The sequence below is a fragment of the Chiloscyllium punctatum genome, chromosome 3 (genome assembly GCF_047496795.1).
Source record: "Chiloscyllium punctatum isolate Juve2018m chromosome 3, sChiPun1.3, whole genome shotgun sequence".
In the NCBI taxonomy this organism is placed as follows: Eukaryota; Metazoa; Chordata; class Chondrichthyes; order Orectolobiformes; family Hemiscylliidae; genus Chiloscyllium; species Chiloscyllium punctatum.
Genome location: NC_092741.1, coordinates 124455110 through 124473384, shown reverse-complemented (window position 1 = coordinate 124473384; position 18275 = coordinate 124455110). Strand labels below are relative to the sequence as shown.

The 18275-nt window shown below is 42.3% G+C and overlaps 1 protein-coding gene across 2 annotated transcripts in view; it reads left to right on the top strand.

The window, feature by feature from the left end:
- The first annotated feature begins 271 nt into the window (after nucleotides 1–271).
- Nucleotides 272–18275, top strand: part of fam83b (family with sequence similarity 83 member B) — a 40423-nt gene continuing 22419 nt past the window's right edge. The window contains exons 1-3 of one of the 2 annotated variants that reach the window (XM_072560246.1): nucleotides 272–550; nucleotides 1881–2370; nucleotides 6512–6676. In XM_072560246.1, the coding sequence (XP_072416347.1) occupies nucleotides 1927–2370; nucleotides 6512–6676 (609 nt within the window). In that variant the 5' untranslated portion in view covers nucleotides 272–550; nucleotides 1881–1926. Of the gene's footprint in view, nucleotides 551–1877; nucleotides 2371–6511; nucleotides 6677–18275 lie in introns of both variants that reach the window. The other variant, XM_072560241.1, reaches the window with a different exon arrangement.

Below are 18275 nucleotides of genomic sequence, written 5' to 3'. Positions count from 1 at the left end.
TGCAAATGCTTTCTCCACAACACTCTCTCCAATCAAGGAAATGCTTTTTAAAAACACTGCAGCCACTGTTAAAATGACGGTAGTTTCAGTTGTATAATCCCACCAATGATTAACTGGCAAATAAAACAAAAAAGAAGTCATGTAACTCAGAAAGTATAACTCCATGAACTACGTGATTCAAGTATGGATTGCTATTTCCACCTGATTCGTTTTTAAAGAAAATACTTTCTTAGTTGTTGGTTTAAATGAAAAGGAAGGGTGGTTCACAGAATGAAACAGGTTTTTGCATAATCTTTGGCCCGGCGTCAGTAAGCGAGTTGACACACACACACACACCTTGACATACAGTACATGTTAGAACTGGTTTCCACGCCCTGTACTCTGGTGCCGTACCCTGCTTACGTACTTACTAAACTGTTCAGTTTGCAGGCCGTCACTGAAAACATTTGAACCAGCGAAGATTGCAGTGGCTGTTTCAACACTGAAGAGAGAATTAGTTATCTATAACTAAAACTGTCAATAAGGCCGTGCTCCCAAGCTACTGGACAGAGTAAGTAAACATTTCAGCTTCTCTTTTGAGCCTGTCTTCTGGTCAATTGCTCATAGGCCAGCACCGACTTCTTACTGACCATTCCTGGGACCAAACAATTCATGCTCTGTCAAAGCAATGTAACGCTGTTTTAAGAACCAAGCATCTAACAATGGGAACACCAGTACAAGTGGAGATATCCATGACAATGCAGCCAAGACGAAAGCAAACTCAACTCCAACTTCTGTAGAAATGTGGAGCAAAACATTTCTCGGGTCCCTGTATATCTGCTCTGTTTAACAATATAACATTATTACAGGCAACTTGTTCGACAAACGTCGTTTGGTAACAATGGTTTCAATGTAAGGGCTTTGAACAGCGTAACCACACTTACAGCGACATCACTAGAGCATGGGCAGCGTTATTTCATTGTGTAGTTTTTGTTAAATCTGGATTAATTTTCTCAAAAAAAACCCAGCACTTTTGTTTTTCCCCACTTCAACCCATGGAGTTCTTCTGTGGTCAGTTATATTGCAGTGATCAGTCGGAAGCTATTAGTTGGTGCACTCATTGCCCGATATGTATTCAACCTTAAGAGTTCTCTCACTGAAACTCCCAATATGTTTTGAATGGATACTGAAACCGCAAACAGCAGTCCCTGTTTGTGTACATCTGAGAGCAGCCAAGCTTGTTATAATGGATGGCAAAACAGAATTTGCCAATATTCAGGAATGTCAGGCAGCATCTAGGGGAAAAAGCAGCATTAATTTTCGGGTTCCTGATTATTCATCAGATCTTTCGAATCTCAACCTGATATGTGAACTCTGTTTCTCTCTCTCTCCACAGATGCAGTCTGACCAGTTAAGTAGTTCCAGGATATTTTTGTTTTTATTTCGGATTTCTAGCATCTGCAGTATTTTCTTTATTATTCATGAGATGCATTTATTGACCACCCCTAATTGCCAGAAGGTGCTTAAGAGTTGAGCACATTGCTGTGGATCTGGAGTCAAATGTAGACCAGACCAGATTAATGATGGCAAATTTCCTTTCTAAACGATGCTAATGAACCACGTGGATTTTTACAACAATCAATGGTTGTTACGATGTTATTTGACTACTTTTTATTCCCCATATTTATTGTATTCAAAGGGCACCAACTGCCATTGGTTTTTGTGTTAATGGTCCGTGCTAACTGTCTTTTTTGTCATCAATATTGAGGTGAAGCAAGACAAGGAAAAATTTTTAAAGTATCTTTTAACAGCAAAAGTTGTAAAATGCTTAAACTGTTTGTGGTCTGGTTTGAATTCCTGGTTGTACAGAATTGTAATACTTGCTTTTCTTCCCCCAGCAGGTACAACATCAACCCTGGATAACATTTCATATTCCATTTTAACAACATGAACTTATCTTCCCACATCTCTTCACTGGGCGAAGAATTCAGATCTGAGGATTATGTTGAACCTCACTATAAGGAATGGTACCGTGTAGCCATTGATACATTAGCAGATGAAGGGATTCCTGCCTATGAACAATTTCTAGCAAAGGAAGGACTGAGTGAATTCCTGGCTGAGGAAGAGATCTGTTTAATCAAGGACAATGTTCAAAAATTAGCCCCATCCATTGCAACCTATTATCTGGATGACAATAAGGATGGTTCATCCTCTGGCACCTACTGGCCTGTTCAATCTGATACGGATGCTCCAGATTTAGACTTGGGATGGCCTTATGTTATTAAAGGCTTGGAGACACAAACCAAAATCGACCTATACTTTCATCCGCCTCGCGATAACTCGCCTACAATCAAGGAGATTGTCAGGAAGTTAATAAAAAATGGAAAACAGGTATTACAATAATTCGCCAGTAAATTAAATGTGGTGCCAAGTTAAGGCTTGCGCTATTTGTTTTGGAAAGTAAGGGCTAACTGATGTGAACAATGGTGAAGATAAGGTAAGGAACCAACTTTGTCTGAAAGCATTCCAAGCTGAGCAGAAAGAGGGTCATTATGCCATTTGGACATAACCATTGTCAAAAATCATGGCAATGAAACAAAGAATTGTGGACGATGGAGGTCCGAAGCAAACACAGAAATTGTTGGAGAAACTCAGCAGGTCTGGCAGCATCTGTGGAGAGAGAAACAGTGACCCTTCAGAAGTTCTAAAGAAGGTTCACTGGACTTGAAATGTTGACTCTCGTTTTCACTCCATAGATGCTGCCAACCTGCTGAAGTTCTTCAGCAATTTCTGTTCTTGTTTGTTTCAAAATTAGGGCATTTTGATTGAATAAATCAGGAGATTTCTAATTAGGGGTCACAGATTTCAGATCATTGACAAAAGAAAATTTATTTAGGCAGAGAGTTGATGATCTGAAATCACTACTTGATAAGGTTTTGGAAGCAGTTTCCATAGTATCTTTCAAAAGAGAATTGGGAATATTGTATATGTGATGAGAGGAAAAAAAATGTGCAGGCAAGGGAAGGATTTGTGGAGTTTTAACAAAGAGCTGGAGCAGGATTAATGGATTGATTAGTCAGCTCCTCATTGTCTCTATGATTCTGACCCAAGATCAATCCAAAGAAATAGAAACAAAATTGCAGTCTTTAGGATTTACAATGTTTACAATTGTTTCCATGTGGAATTTCTTTTACAGTTAAAATTAAGTCTCCAGCATGAAAGTTGAAAGATGCAGGAAGCTGAAAAAAGTGGACACCAACAAGGGCTCATTTGAACACACCCATTTTTGTTGGGAAATGGTAGCTGGCTGATTGTGGGGATCTTTCAGGCTATTGTTGTAACTCGTAGGCTATCCACAGCAGAGGAAGTACTGGGCAAGCAGACAGGTAGGGATTGGTGGTGGGGTTGGAGTTTGCTAGTGAGGAAATATGTTTGCAAGGCTTTTTGAGGAGCGGACTTTCCACACGGGTTATGGAAGAATAGTCCTCCCACAGTAGGTCCCACTAAGTGTGATTTTATTTCACATACCTTGGGTTCGGCCGGCTTCCCAGTAGTTTTACCTGGCGGGACAAACAGGGTGATTACCCCACTTAGGGTCAGACTAAAATTCCAGCAGGATTCTGTGTGCTTTTTGAGCCCTCCTGACTTACTTTCATTCTTAAGGCTAGTCTTGAGCTTCAAATGTTCTCAATGAGTAATGTCTTGATATTAATAGCAGCTCTAATTTAACTATTCACCTCCCCCTTCCCCAACAACTAGAGGTAGGGAATAATTAATTGCCTCGCTGGTTATGAGCCATAGCTACGTGATTTTCTTAATGAATTTAATATTAAATTAAATTAATCCTATTACTTTTCATTTATACCTTGATATTGTTCCCTTAAAGGAATGTGGAGATAGGCAGTTTAACATAGCAATCAGAAAAATCTCTTCTGCTCCTGTTATAGTATCTGTCATGATCATGAGGAGGAGGTCTTCAGAGAATATCAAGATCTGTGAATAAACAACGTGACTGCAGTGTGGCAAAATGAATCACTGGCCTTAGGTGGTATTATCACTGGACTGTTAATCCAGAGATCCAGATAATATTCCGGGGATCTGGGTTTGAATCCCGCCAGGGCAGGTGATGGAATTTGAATTCCATAAGACATCTGGAATTAAGAATCTAATGATGACAATGAATCCATTGTCGGTTGTCAGAAAAACCCATCTGGCTCACTAATGTCCTTTAGGGAAAGAAACTGGCATCTTTACCTGGTCTGGCCTACATGTGACTCCAGACCTACAGCAATGTGGTTGACTCTAAACTGCCCTCTGGGCAATTAGGGATAGACAGCAACGCCCTCATCCTGTGAATGAAAAGAGAAAAAAAAATTCCTTCCTCAAACATTGCATACTGCAGCTACCCATTACCACCATTATCCCGGAAGGTTATGTCACTGGACTGTAATCTAGAACCCCAGGCTAATGCTGTCGGGACATTGGATCAAATCCCATCCTGGCAACTGGTCAAATTTGAATTCAGTGAATAATTTCTGAGTTTCCCACATGTCTTAGTAATGATAACTATGAAATCATCAGGACTGTTTTATGAACACTCATTTAGTTCACTTATGTCCTTGAGGGAAGGAAATCCACCATCTTTACCTGGTCTGACCTACATGTGACTCCTGAATCCAGTAATGTGATGATTTTTACCTTTTTCTTGAGGACACTTGGAAATTGGCAACAAATACTGCTTAGTTAGTCATGCCTACACCTCATGAATTGGAATAATGCCCAACTACCTGAAAAGTCTCCTACATCTAAGGTATGCCCCTTTGTCACAGCCAACCTGTCCCATCAAGCACACACAGACACAAAACCTATCAACCTATTACTCTATCTTAATCTTCCTTTGAACCAACATGTAATAGTAGCTTGTGCCACCTTGCCATCTGCCTTCCTTACAATGCCTGTGTCACCTATCAATTCCTTTCAAAAATACAGAAATTCCAATGAGCAATAAGAAAGAGGAAGAGAAACACACACATCAGATGTGGTCAAAAAAAGCATCATAGGTACATATTGAGACAGAGAGAACACAACTGTTAGTGTTTGTATAACGACTTCAGTATAATGAGATGCCCAGATAATACCCTTTCACTTTCCATGGATGATGATAATGGAAAACGTTATTGAATAAATTGCCCAACCTTAAAGAGTTGGGAGCCTGTGTTCCTGAAGACAAAGTCCAGATTTTTGTTAGGAGGGAAAGTAATGTAATTGTCACTGATGGAAGTAGGGCTGATTGGCTCCAGAAGAGGCCCTAATCCCCTCTAACACCCATGAATCTCAATAGGAGCTGTGAGTGGAAATGACAGTAAATTGAAATCCCACAGTTCCCCTGACTGGGAGGTAGAGCCGTACACCACGAATGGTGCAAATAAAAGGTGATGTTGCTCCATTATTGCATTACTGGCCAAATTCATATTGTATTTTTAAGTTACCGAATGCAGATCTTTAGCATTATTATCATTTATTTCCTTCATACTGTAATCTAGATCTAGGTTAAAACGCCTCAGAACCTGGTGTTTTCTTGCCACAGATGCCACCAGAGGGGAATTAAAGCATTTGACTATCAGCACCATAGGATCTTTTCGATATTATACATAGCCTGATTTTCTTTTTGGATAATCACATGATGATGATGCCTTTTTGCCTGGGTATGTAAATATAACCATCACAGAGGCCAGGCATGACTGTGGTTACTGTTGTGGTTGTCTTTCAAGGTATGTGAGCTTGTTGCCTCTTGCAAATTACCCTTGAGAAAGTGGTGGTGAGCCACTTTCTTGAACGATGTGATGTAGGTATACCACAGTGCTTTCCAGCATGGTGCTCCAGGGTTTGACTCAGTGACAGTGATGTAACATTGATAGGATGGTGGTAGCTTGAAGAGGAGCTGCAGACAATGCTCCACCCATGAAGATGATGTATGTGTTCTCCTAGGTGGTAGAGCTCAGGGTTTTGGAAGATGCTCTGAAAGGAACATTGGTGAATTGCTGCAGTGCATTTTGTAAGTGGCACACATTGCTATTGTTTATGAGTGATGGAGGCAGTTTGAAGTGGTGAATGGGTTATTGACCAAGCTGGCTACCTTGCCCTGGATGGTGTCAAACTGCTCAAGTCTTATTGGAGTTGCATTCATCCAGACAAACGGTGGGTATTCCAACACCCTCTTGACTTGTCCTTTGTAGATGGTGGACTGGATTTGGGGAGTTACAGCAGGACCCCAAGCCTCTGACCTGCTTTGTAGCTGCAGTTTTAAATGGCTGGGCATGAGGATTGAAAATAGTTAGTCCTTGAAAAGAAAGTACAGTCAGTTCTGCTATAACATGTGTTTCTTCAATGTGAATTGGCTTTTATGCATATGGAATTTTGGATAAGTTCTTTCATGTATTTTAAAAGAATGTGTTGTTCCCAAAGTGATACAATGGCAGGTCAGCTCCAAGGGCTAATTGACTTAACATTGTTCGTTGAAAATTTCAAACAGGTCATTGCGATTGTTATGGACATCTTTACTGATGTGGATATCTTCAAGGAGGTGCTGGAGGCTGCTGCCAGAGGAGTTCCAGTCTACATAGTGCTCGATGACTCCAATTTCAAACACTTTACCACGATGTGTGAGAAACAAGGAGTTCACCTTCAGAGGCTCATGGTAAGGCTTTTTTTGCTTTTCAGACCCCTGGGCTTTTCTCGTCTGAACTGAGTATACACTGGGGTAGAAGTCTGTATTCCCTATCTTTGGTTGCAAATGTGATAAAAGTATGTGCAAAGCGTGCTTAAAGTAGGACACACAAAGCTGACAAAAAATGTGGGATCTGGGTCCTCTGCTAAATAATCTGTGCAAACTATGGGTCAAACTTTTCACTTCCCATGGCTGTTTGCCTGATGCCTGAATAAATTTTGTGACAACTGCGGCCTTATCAGCAGGGGCAAATCCAGGGAGTGTGGAGCAGCAGGAGAAGGCAATTTTAATGGCTGTGATGAGAGAGAGACTCAGCCAATGTTCGGCTACTCATTTCAGTGGGGAAGCAGGTTAGTGATTTGGGAAGTGATTTACATATATCATGCATTGTAGTCTTAGAACTCTGCAAAGTGAGCAAAAAGATGTTTGGACTTAGATGGTGACTGATCCGGGCTACTTTGCTTAGCTAGTGCTAAGCTGCTTGACATTTTTTTTCCACCAGATTCTTGACTTCGGCTTTGTAAGGACCAAGAGGCTATTCATTTAGCACAGAAACGCAGTCCTACTCTTGGTATCCATGATAGATATTTGGCTAGCCCAATTGGGGTTGAGTCAACTAGGTAGCTCAGTAATGGTGGGGATCTTGGCAGTGGTAAGGACATTGAAGTTGGTTTTGCACCCTTGTTGGAGAGGTTCATTTCCTGGCACTGGAAGCACACATGTTACTTTCCAGTTATCAGCTGAAGCCTAAAGATTGTTCAAGTCTTGCTACATATGGATACAGACCGCTTCAGTATTTGTGAAATGAAAATTGTCCAATATATAGTAAAAGCAAAGTGCTGCATATGTTGCAAATCTGAAGCAACACACAAAATGCTGAAAAAACCCATAGTTCTGGCAGCATCTGGAGAAAGCGAAACAGAGCTGATGCTTCAACATGACTCTTCTTGGTATGTTCTGAAGAGTGATGTCCTGTGGCTGAGATAACTGGCCTTCACCATTCACAATTATCTTCTTTTGTGTCAAGTATGAATTCTAACCAGTGAGAGTATTCCCCCAATTCTCAAAGACTTAGTTTTAGTAAAACTCCTCAGTGCTTCAGTTGATTAAAGTCTGCCTTGATGTTAAGAGCAGTCCTACTACGTCATTTCTTGAGAATTCATCTTTTGTGAGCAAGTTTGAACCCCAAGGTTTTAGGGCGGTCTGAAGATTGAGTGGTGTTAAATAAATTAAATGTAAGTGTAAATTAAATGTAAGCATATCAGAAAGTAACTGTTACTTTATCTGTCAACTACACCCTCCATTAGTTCTGATAATTAAGCATCGATTAATGAACAGAAATTGAATTTTTCCTGCTTTTTGTAAACAGATTATGTCTGGGAATTTTTGCATATTGTCTAGTCACTGTTGGGCAGTGTTGTACCAGCACTGGAACTGTTTGGCAGCTCATTCCAGGTTAAAAGCCTGCAGCCCAAAAGCTGAGGCCGATTGGATTTGCTCAAATATACCTTGGTGAACCTTGATGTTGCGTAGAATGAGTCAAATTAGCTGAAATCTGACATCTTTGATTGTGGGGACTGCTGGGGAGGACAAGAAAGAATATTCCGTTATGCTTCTGTCTGACGATGTTTGCAAATGCTTCATCTTCATCTTGTGAATTCCATCAGTAAGGAGGGCATATTTAGAGAGCCAAAGCAAAAACAGAAATTGCTGGAGAAACTCAGTAGATATGGCAGCAGATGTGTGAGGGAAAAGGCAGCGTTAACATACTAGACTTGAAATGTTAACTCTGCATTCTTCCCACAGATGCTACTGGGCCTGCTGAGTTTCTCCAACAACTTCTGTTTTTGTTTCAGATCTCCAGCATCTGCACATCTTTGTTTTACTTGTAATATTTAGAGAGCCTTCTCCTCCCATTTGCTTTTTAACAGTCATTGATTCATGACTGGAGTTGACATAGCTATAGAGCTTTGATCTGATCCATTGATTGTGGAATCAGTGAGCTCTGATTATAATGTGCTGTCTTTTCTTATTAACATGCATGTAGTTCCATATGTCATGTTTTATTCTGCTCAGACAAGCCATGGAAGTGCAGGGAAGGGATATAGATTGGATAATAGTTGTGGAAAAAGCAGACTAGACTCCAAATTTCAATTTGACTTTGTGTTTATGTTAGGTTTTAAATGACAACATTTATTTAGTCAGAATGGAAACAACACTTTCAAACACCTTTATCATGGATAAGTGAGCAAATTTGTTCCACTGCTCAAATACAATGCATCATATATAGAGAGCAACTGAACAACACCTTCTCTACTGATTTGAAAATTGGATTAGTCTGCTAAATATACCTTTCTTCAAATTAAAAGGTGGGGATAATAAGAGCAATCTTAAGTTATGTCTAATCCATTAAATCACAGACTCTGCTCAATTAATGTATGTAAAACACAGCACGACTATTCTAGGAAGATATATAGCAGCAAATCATATGATTTCTGTTTCAAATACTGCAGCTTAGGAGATGGCATTACAAGTAATGAAATTGGTATCAGCCATGGAGAAATTATATCATCAGGGTAATGAACACTGAGCATTTGCTTTCGCCCGGAGTTAATGTTAGCATTTTGTCTGCTGGTTGGTTGGCCGAGGTTTAAGCAGTTTTTAAAGTGTTTTTCCTTTATTTTTTCATGGGATGTGAGCATGGTTGGCAAAGCTAGCATTTGATGCTCATCTCGAATTCCACATGAACCAAGGGGCTTACTAGACCATTTCAGAGTTAGCCACAATGCTATGAATCTGAGGCAGGCTCGACCAGGTAAGGACATTCCATAAAGGACATTGATGAACCTGTTGGGTTTTGGTGACATTCTGGTGATTTCATGGTGGTTACTGCTGCTTGTTCAAGATTTGTTCAAGCATTATTTGATTGATTGAACATAAATGCCCCAACCACTCTGGGCATTTGGACTTGAATTTCTGAATTGCTAATGCACTGACATAATCACAATGTTATTGTATATGCAAAAGAAATTCAAATCTAAAGTGCACCACTGATGCTGAGCGGTAGGACAGATGCAAGCATCAATTATACCACATCCAGATAAAGTGGCAAACCACCAACTTATTCTCCAAACTGGTGGGCGCATTATGAAGGCTTATTTCCAGTCAGCAATGATGGGCAATATCGACATGGGTGCTATCTCTGCAGAGATGGGTAGTGACCCTTCATTATCCTCCTGGTGGCTGTCTGTACCATTGGAAAATTGGCAAGATAGTGGGAAGACATTGGCTCCCAGGGCTAGGACAATTTAGCTCCATGTTGCTAACTGGCAGAGGCCCTTTTAGCAGCTCTGTGTGATAGCATCCCAAATGTAAGTTGCTGCTCTGTAACTGTAATCTACTGGTGATCTTTAGTTTCTATTTTAATCTCTGGAAAAATCATTTTGATTGCTGAGAATGATCATCTGTACCTTTACCGGTGCGTTGCTGAAAGATGTTCAGGTAACGTTGCCTTTGTGGCTGGAGGGTGAGGGGAAGCAGCAAGAAAAACAGCAAAAAGAACACAGGAACAGTGACCCCAAGAGGGAGGAGGATGGTGCAGGAGGATAGTCAAGGAATATGTAACCCAAAGTAACTTCACTTGTGCAAGATGTGAGGCACCTTTGGTTCGCTGAAGGAATTATGGGCAAAATCCTGAGCGATGTGCATGATGGGGAGATCTGTGGCAGAATCAGAGAAGGCATCTGATGAGGCCCATCTCATCATCAGGAGCATCTTGGGCTATCTCTTCTGTTTTTGACAAGTGACTTGAAAGTTTCTTGCTCTGCAGCAGGGACTTGCCAGTTAAAGCAGGTTATTGCTTGTTGAATGTTTTGTTAATGGCCCAATTCACGTCCTTGACATTCACCTTTCTATCTTACCAAACAAGTTCTGCATCAAGGAAACTTGACATGGAAGTCAGAGCAGATGCTGACAGAATCAGATTGCCACTTGCTCCAAACGACTTCCATGTTGCACTGAATCAAAGTGCATGATACACAGGAATTAGCTGGTACACAACTCTCATCCACGGGCATTGGCATTTGGCATTTGCCAACTCCTCATGACCGTTGTGGCATCTCTCCAATACACTGGCAGTGCGCTCTGGAAGTACAGTCTTCCACTAGCATCAAACGGAAAGAACATTGCACACGCACCCGGGTACTGTTAGGAATCCGAGCCACTCTAAAGCATTCCCCTGTCTACGTGTTGCACCACCCTACCACAGACATTTCTGGACAACTCGATGACATCAAGACCTAAGTCAATCAAAGCTGCAAAAGAATGGGGACGTTGTGGAAAGGCATTGGCAGCACACGTAGCACTGGATAGGCCACCTTCCTCTTGCTTCTAGACGATGCAGCAGGTTCTGAGCACTGATCTCCAACAGTGAGCTTTGTCTGTGATGACAAAATGAAGCCTGATGCTATAACAATGACATTCCAGGCTACACAGAGAGCTGAACAACCAGATGTGAGATCAAATCAGTCACACTTACACTCAAGTGCAAAGTGTTTTCACTCCTGCCGCCATAGTCCCTTACATGAGTCTTCTTCCTCTCTCTTATTATGTGTCAGTGTTGTCCCAGGTTTTGAAGTTAGGGATTGAAGGACTCTGCTTGAGACTGCAGCAACGGCCTGTAGATTTGGTTTGGCAGCTGCAGGATTAAATAATTTTGCCAGGATCAAAGTGTGGGAGGCAAGGTGATGGTGGAGGACCCCAGCCACCTTGTCTCCATGTAAGGAAGGGCACACAAAATGTGCATGGTGTTCCCCATCCTTCTGTTGCCATGCCTCCTGTTGCCTGAGGACCAATGGGTGAGGCAATGGAGTGCAGGTTTGTGCACCTCTCCAGTAGTCCCTGAAGGTGCTGAACCTGGCTTTCCATGGATGCAACCACTAACCTGTCCATGGAGGCAGCTAGACAGTCATATGACTCACTGTGTTCCTGCCACTTCTGGGCTATGGCAGGGTGGGGTCATTGCCTCCCGCAGACCTGTCTGCTGCTTCCTGTTCCTCCCAGTGAACGTGGAGAAAATCCCTGATTGCCCTCTCCTGCCTGGTCAGTTCTCCAATTGTCAGCAGCCTGAGGTGGTTCTTCCTCAGCTAGCTGCAGAGTGAAATGCTGAGCAGATTGTGCTCCTGAACTTTCCAAATGCGACATTCCCACAGAGGTGTCTGTCTCCGAGGGGAGGAGGAGATGGGTACGGGAGGCCTCAGCACTGTCATCCTCATGAGTTAAGGAGGTGGCCATTTCGCCACAGAGGTGCTGGACATTCTAGAGGTAGCTGCAAGACTAAACAGAGAGAAGGCTTGGCGGCCAGTGGTTGGAAGTGGTGTGTAATGAATGACTTTGACTTTGACAGGGGGTATATATGAGAGTTGCAGTGGAATGAAGACTGGTACTTACTGAGTTAATGAGGCATGGATATCCTAGCATTCCCATTGGTCCTTTGAGGGCTAGGATTCTCTCCTTGTATCGTGTGCGTGCACGTGCTGCGGGGGTTGGGGGTAGGTGAAATGGATGTGGGCAGCACAGTTGTTAATGCTGGTGCAGATGGGGAAAGGTGCTGATGTGTCCTGGGCTAATGAGTAGGCAGCACAGAGGCTTTGCAAGGTTAGTGCTGTGGGAGACTTGGGGGTGGTGGGGGGAGAAATGAGAGGAAGTAAGGGAAGATGTTGTAGGCAGCAGTGAGACTGAATACTGGTGGGAGGTGATGCTGTAGTAGAGAGAGAGAGACTGAGTGTCAGGTGATAGAGAGAAGATTGTGGCATTTACCCTGGCACAATGGAGAAGGTCACTGACTTTCTTGAAGCACTGCTCGGCATTCCTCTGGACTGTGGTGACCACATTGACAAGACTGCCAGGATATAGTGGCATGGCCCCTTCAGCTGGAACTCTGGGAAAAGGTCCATCCTGTCCACCAGGACCTTCAGGTTAAAGTCAGAGATTCAGGGCACCATTTTTCCCTTCTCCAATACCTTTTTGAATGAATGTCTGTTATCCAGCAGGGCAGCTTCAGAAATGCAAGTGCTTGTGTACAGTGGCACGAGAGCCAACGGGGATGCAGGCCTTTCTGAGGCTTTCCATTGAGTGGATGGTCGTTTCAGGAATGATTTATGGTAAAATTGGACTGGAATCAGATGTCACGGATGCCATAGGGAATGGGTACATAGTTAAAGCAGCAAGTTTGCCAAGATACAGTGAGAAACTGGATGGCATGGTGGCTCAGTGGTTAGCACTGCTGCCCCATAGTGCCAGGGACCTGGGTTCGATTCCAGCCTCAGGTGACTGTCTGTGTGGAGTTTGCACATTCTCCCCGTGTCTGTGTGGGTTTCCTCCGGATGCTTCGGCTTCCTCCCACAGTATGGGTGAATTGCCCATACTGCATTGCCCATAGTTTTCTGGGATGTGTAGGTGCGTTAGTCAAGGGTAAATGTAGAGTAGTAGTGTAGGGGAATGGGTCTGGGTGGGTTATTCTTGGGAAGGTCAGTGTGGACTCATTGGGTCAAATGGCCTGTTTCCACACTGTAGGTATTCTATGAAAATATGTTGGACCTCATAACAGAAGTCCCTCCAAAATACTCAATGCAACTCAGATAGAAACAATATGATTCAGCCCTGTCACTGAACTAATTGACCAACATCATTAATGTCAACAGTCCTGACTCATTGAATGAGGAAGATTAGCCTTTCCATTCATTGTTCATGACTCTTGTCAGAAATCTTGACAAAGTAAATCTGCATTGAGAACTACATCTGTATATAAAATGTCACTGAGTGACCTAGGTGTGGCTTCCTCTGTCTGGATAGTTTGAAATGAACTGTGCAGTAAAGTCCTCAGCAGGCAATTCCCATGTGTGGTTGGCTGCTCCATCCTTTGCAATAATGAGGGCATGGTAACTTGCCTCACCAAAGCAAGGAAAAAGGCAGCAGGAGCAAGAAAAGGATAAGGAGCTTGAAGAGGAGGAAATAGAACAGATCCAGGGACTACCAATGCCCCTAGTTGGTAGAACTGTCAGAGCTCTGTAATATCACTCTCATCTTTAATCAGGACCAGTCACACAATCTTTACAAAAGCAATGCAACTTGCTTCCTTCAGTCCAATCCTATGATTCTTCTCCTGTATTCACTAAAACATAAACAGTGACACAAAATTCAGAAAACAGATCAAATTTATCAAATAACGGAACGTCGGTGGCTCAGTGGTTAGCACTGCTGCCTCACAGTGCCAGGGACTAGGATTTGATTCCGCCCATAAGTGACGGTTTGTGTGGATTTTGCACATTCTCCCCGTGTCTGCGTGGGTTTCCGCTGGGTGCTCCGGTTTCCTCCCTCATTCCATAGATGTGGAGGTTAGATGGACTGGTAATGCTAAGTTGCCCATAGTGTCCAGGGATGTGTAAGCAAGGTGAATTAGCCATGAGGAAAGGCAAGGAGTAGTGGGACTGGGTGGGAAGCTGTTTGCAGGGTCAGTATGGACTCAATGGGCTGAATGGCCTACTTTCACACAGTAGGGAATCGATGATGATCTATATTCCATCATGATTGAACAATCACCCACATAAGCCCTAGAGTCCTTTCTTCTATGTTTGTATCCTTGAGGTTTCTGCAATGTTTTTCCCCAATAACTCAAGGTGAGCAGTGAAAAGCTGCTGAGCTGTGGTGGGTACCTTCCACTGAGGCTGTGATGGGTAATGCCGAACACCTTGGAGACTAAGCTGTAGACTGGTGGACCATGGCATTCTGTACCAGCTGGCTGTTTGGCACTAGCAGGGACACTGGGGTGTAGGCATCCTGAGAGAGAAAGATGATTCCGGTCTTACGGAGGCCCAGGCCACTCTCCTCACCCCAGCATTTTGCATGTAAACAACAGTAAGGTGTCAATGTGATGTTTCAGAGAGGCTGCCAGCACTGACCCCTACAGCCAAGCTGGCAGCTGCCTAAGTTTCAACGATAGTGATGTGGGCTCCACTGCAATGTGAGCAGAACTAACTATTTGGTCCATGCTGGGTGGATGCGTCCTTTGCTCAGTGCAAAGACTCGACAAGTCTGAGCAGGATTCCTCCATGTTGTGTAATAAAGTATGCAAGCTCACAAGCACACTTTTCTAATGACTGTCCATCAGCATTCTTTTTGTAAGCCCATGGTTTGTAGTATGTGAACATATCCTCGAGTGAGCTGACCCCACCTTATTGCCCCAGCTGCATGACCACTTGTGGCCAGCAACTCTCCTCTGTTGCCCTAGAGTCTGGGCATCCTGAAGAGCCAATGGGAGTCGACTCCTGTTCTTACTGTTCCTATTTTTAACAAAATAAACTTCAGCTGAGAGAGAAAGTTAAAATTGTTGGGAGTGAACAAATGGAAAAATAATATTTTGAGCCATTGATTTGTTTTGTGTTTTCATTTAATTGCTTTTTTGAAATTGCTAAGTTTGACAATATGATTCAGACAGTGGATGGAAGTCATTTTGATTAGTTTTTTGTTCACTCAGTGACCTATTTGAGCCAATGAGTATGATTAACTTAGAACGTGTTTATTTAATGCAATGATGACTTTCTGTCCTATAGATTAGAAGTGGCATTGAGGCTTAACAATGTGATGCTACCATGTAGAGTTGGTGGGATATTTTAATTAGAATTATAACCTTGTCTGTTTCCAGATGGATTTCTAATTGACTGTTTTAGAACAGCAGCTGCTATAATGTTTGCACTTGAACTCAAAATTGCACAGAATATATTACACAGGGACAAAGAACTTTTGTTCCACCAGCAGCATTTTAACGTTGATACAAGACAGAAACTTTGACAGAATTTCTGGGCTCTTTAAATGTGGAAAGTATATAGTAGGGGAACAAATTCCTCATTTGTACTCCGTTATCAATAACAAAAACTCCTCACCCAGGAAGAGCAGATATAAAATGTTTTTTTTCTGTTGTCTTGGCAGTATGTCTTAACTCAAAGGGATGCTGTTCTCTTATAATTGCCATTTTTAAAACTTCCCATTTCTTCTCAATCAATGAATCAATATTATTGTCCTTCAAACATGTGCTCCGCGGCTTCTAGCTTAACTGCCATTCCTATCACTTTGTATTAAAAAATGGCATTCACAGGATGGCTGGGCTGGCATTTATTCTTCATTGCCCTTGAGAAGATGGTAGTGAAACATGAGACCAGGATGCAGAATCAGATTGGGTGGAAATATATGGATAACAGGGGAAAGAAGTCATGAATGTGAGTCTTCTAGAGGCCCCTAAAGAGTTGCCTCACTGTAGCTACAGTAAAGATCAGGAAATAATGGAGTCGTAAGAGGGACGTTACAATTGTCATGGGTAGTTTTAATCTTCATATTAACTGGACAAATAAATGGGTTTGGGTAATTTAGAACTAAGATTGAAGCATCAGGGATTGCTTCATCTCTGATGTTTCAATCTTATGGTGGCATGGGGGCTCAGTGGTTAGCACTGCCGCCTCACAGCACCAGGTACCCAGGTCCGATTCCAGCCTCGGGTGACTGTCTGTGTGGAGTTTGCATATTCTCCCCGTGTCTGCGTGGGTTTCCTCCAGGTGCTCTGATTTCCTCCCACAGTCTAAAGATGTGCAGGTTAGGTAAATTGGCTATGCTAAATTGCCCATAGTGTTCAGAGATATGTAGGTTAGGTGCATTAGTCAAGGGAAAATGTAAAAAGTACTAAGGTAGAGGAATGGGTCTGGGTGGGTCGGTGGAGCTTGTTGGGCCTAATGGCTTGTTTCCAGTCTCTAGGGATTCTATTCTAATGCTTAACCTGAAAACAGACTACTTTAGATCTAGTAATGTATTACTAGTAGGATTAATCAGAGATCTTGTAGTTAAGGATCCATTAGGGGGTAGCTGTCACTGCATGGTAGAATTTCAGATTCCGTTTGAGGGAGAGCAACTTGGGTCTTAGACCCAGTGTCCTGAACTTAAAAAATAAAGGAGCAATGACAGAGATACGAAGAAAGAACTGGTTAAAGCAAGCTGGGAGTATTGACTAAGGAGAAGGTCAGTGAATGAGCAGTTGCAAACATTTGATATGTAATAATGCTCAGTAAAAATTATTTTGGGCAAGTGAGAAAGCTTGGAAGAAGGATGAACCATCCATAGTAAACAAAGGCTGTCAAGGAGAGTACTTAATTAAAGACTAAGGATACAAAGTGATTAAACCAGTGGTAAGTCAAAGATGGGAGATTTTTAGGAATCAGCATTGAATGAATTAAAAAAGAAATGAATAAAGAGGGAGAAAATTAGTTGGTTAGAAATATAAAAACAGTCCAAGCAGGAGCTTCTGTGGGTATAATTGGGATGTTTAAACGTGTAACTGGGAAATTAATAACCAGGACTAGGGAAGTGGCTGATAATTTAAACAAAAAATTTTCATTGTTCTTCATGATGGAAGCTATTATAACATTGCAAAAATAACAGAGAAGCAAAGTGCTAATGGAACGAAAAATCTTCAAACAGTCTGTATCAGGAGGGACAAAGTATGTGACAAACTAATGTGACTAAAGGGGAACAAGATGGCCTGCATTCAAGAGTTTTATACAAAGTGACTGCAGTGGTACTGAAGGCATTGGACAAATATTCTAGAGTTCCCTGAATTCCAGAGCGATATAAACCACTACTGTGATTCCCCTGTTCTAGAGGGAGGGAGACCGAAAGCAGGAAATTGTGCTTGACTAATCTTCTGGAATTTTTTGAAGATGTAACTATGAAGATGGAGAAGGGAGAGCCAGTGGACGTAGTGTACCTGGACTTTCAGAAAGCCTTTGATAAAGTCCCACATAGGAGATTAGCGAGCAAAAAGGGCACATGGTATGGGCTCAAAATACTGACTTGGATTGAAAATTGGCTGACTGACAGGAAGTGAAAAGTAGTGATAAACAGGTCAATTTTGGAATGGCAGGTGGCGACCAATGGGGTACCACAAGGCTCGGTGCCAGGACCACAGCTGTTTACAGTATACATTAATGATATAGATGAAGGTATTAAAATTAATATTAGCGAATTTGCTGATTACACAAAGCTGGGTGGCAGGGTGAAATGTGAGGAGAATGTTAGGAGAATACAGGGTGACTTGGACAGTTAGGTGAGTGGACAGATGCATGGCAGATGCAACTTAATGTGGATAAATGTGTGGTTATCTACTTTGGTGGCAAGAACAGGAAGGCAGTTTACTATCTAAATTGAGTCAAGTTAGGTAAATGGGAAGTACAACGAGATCTAGGTGTTATACATCAATCAATGAAAGCAAGCATGCAGGTACAGCAGGCAGTGAAGAAAGCTAATAGCATGCTGGCCTTCATAACAAGAGAAATTTGAGTATAGGAGTAAAGAAGCCCTTCTGCAGCTGTACAGGGCCCTGGTGAGCCCGCACCTAGAGTATTGTGTGCAGTTTTGGTCTCCAAATTTGAGGAAGGACATTCTGGCTATTGAGGGAGTGCAGCGTAGGTTCACGAGGTCAATTCCTGGAATGGCGGGAGTATAAAATGATGGAAGATTGGAGCAACTG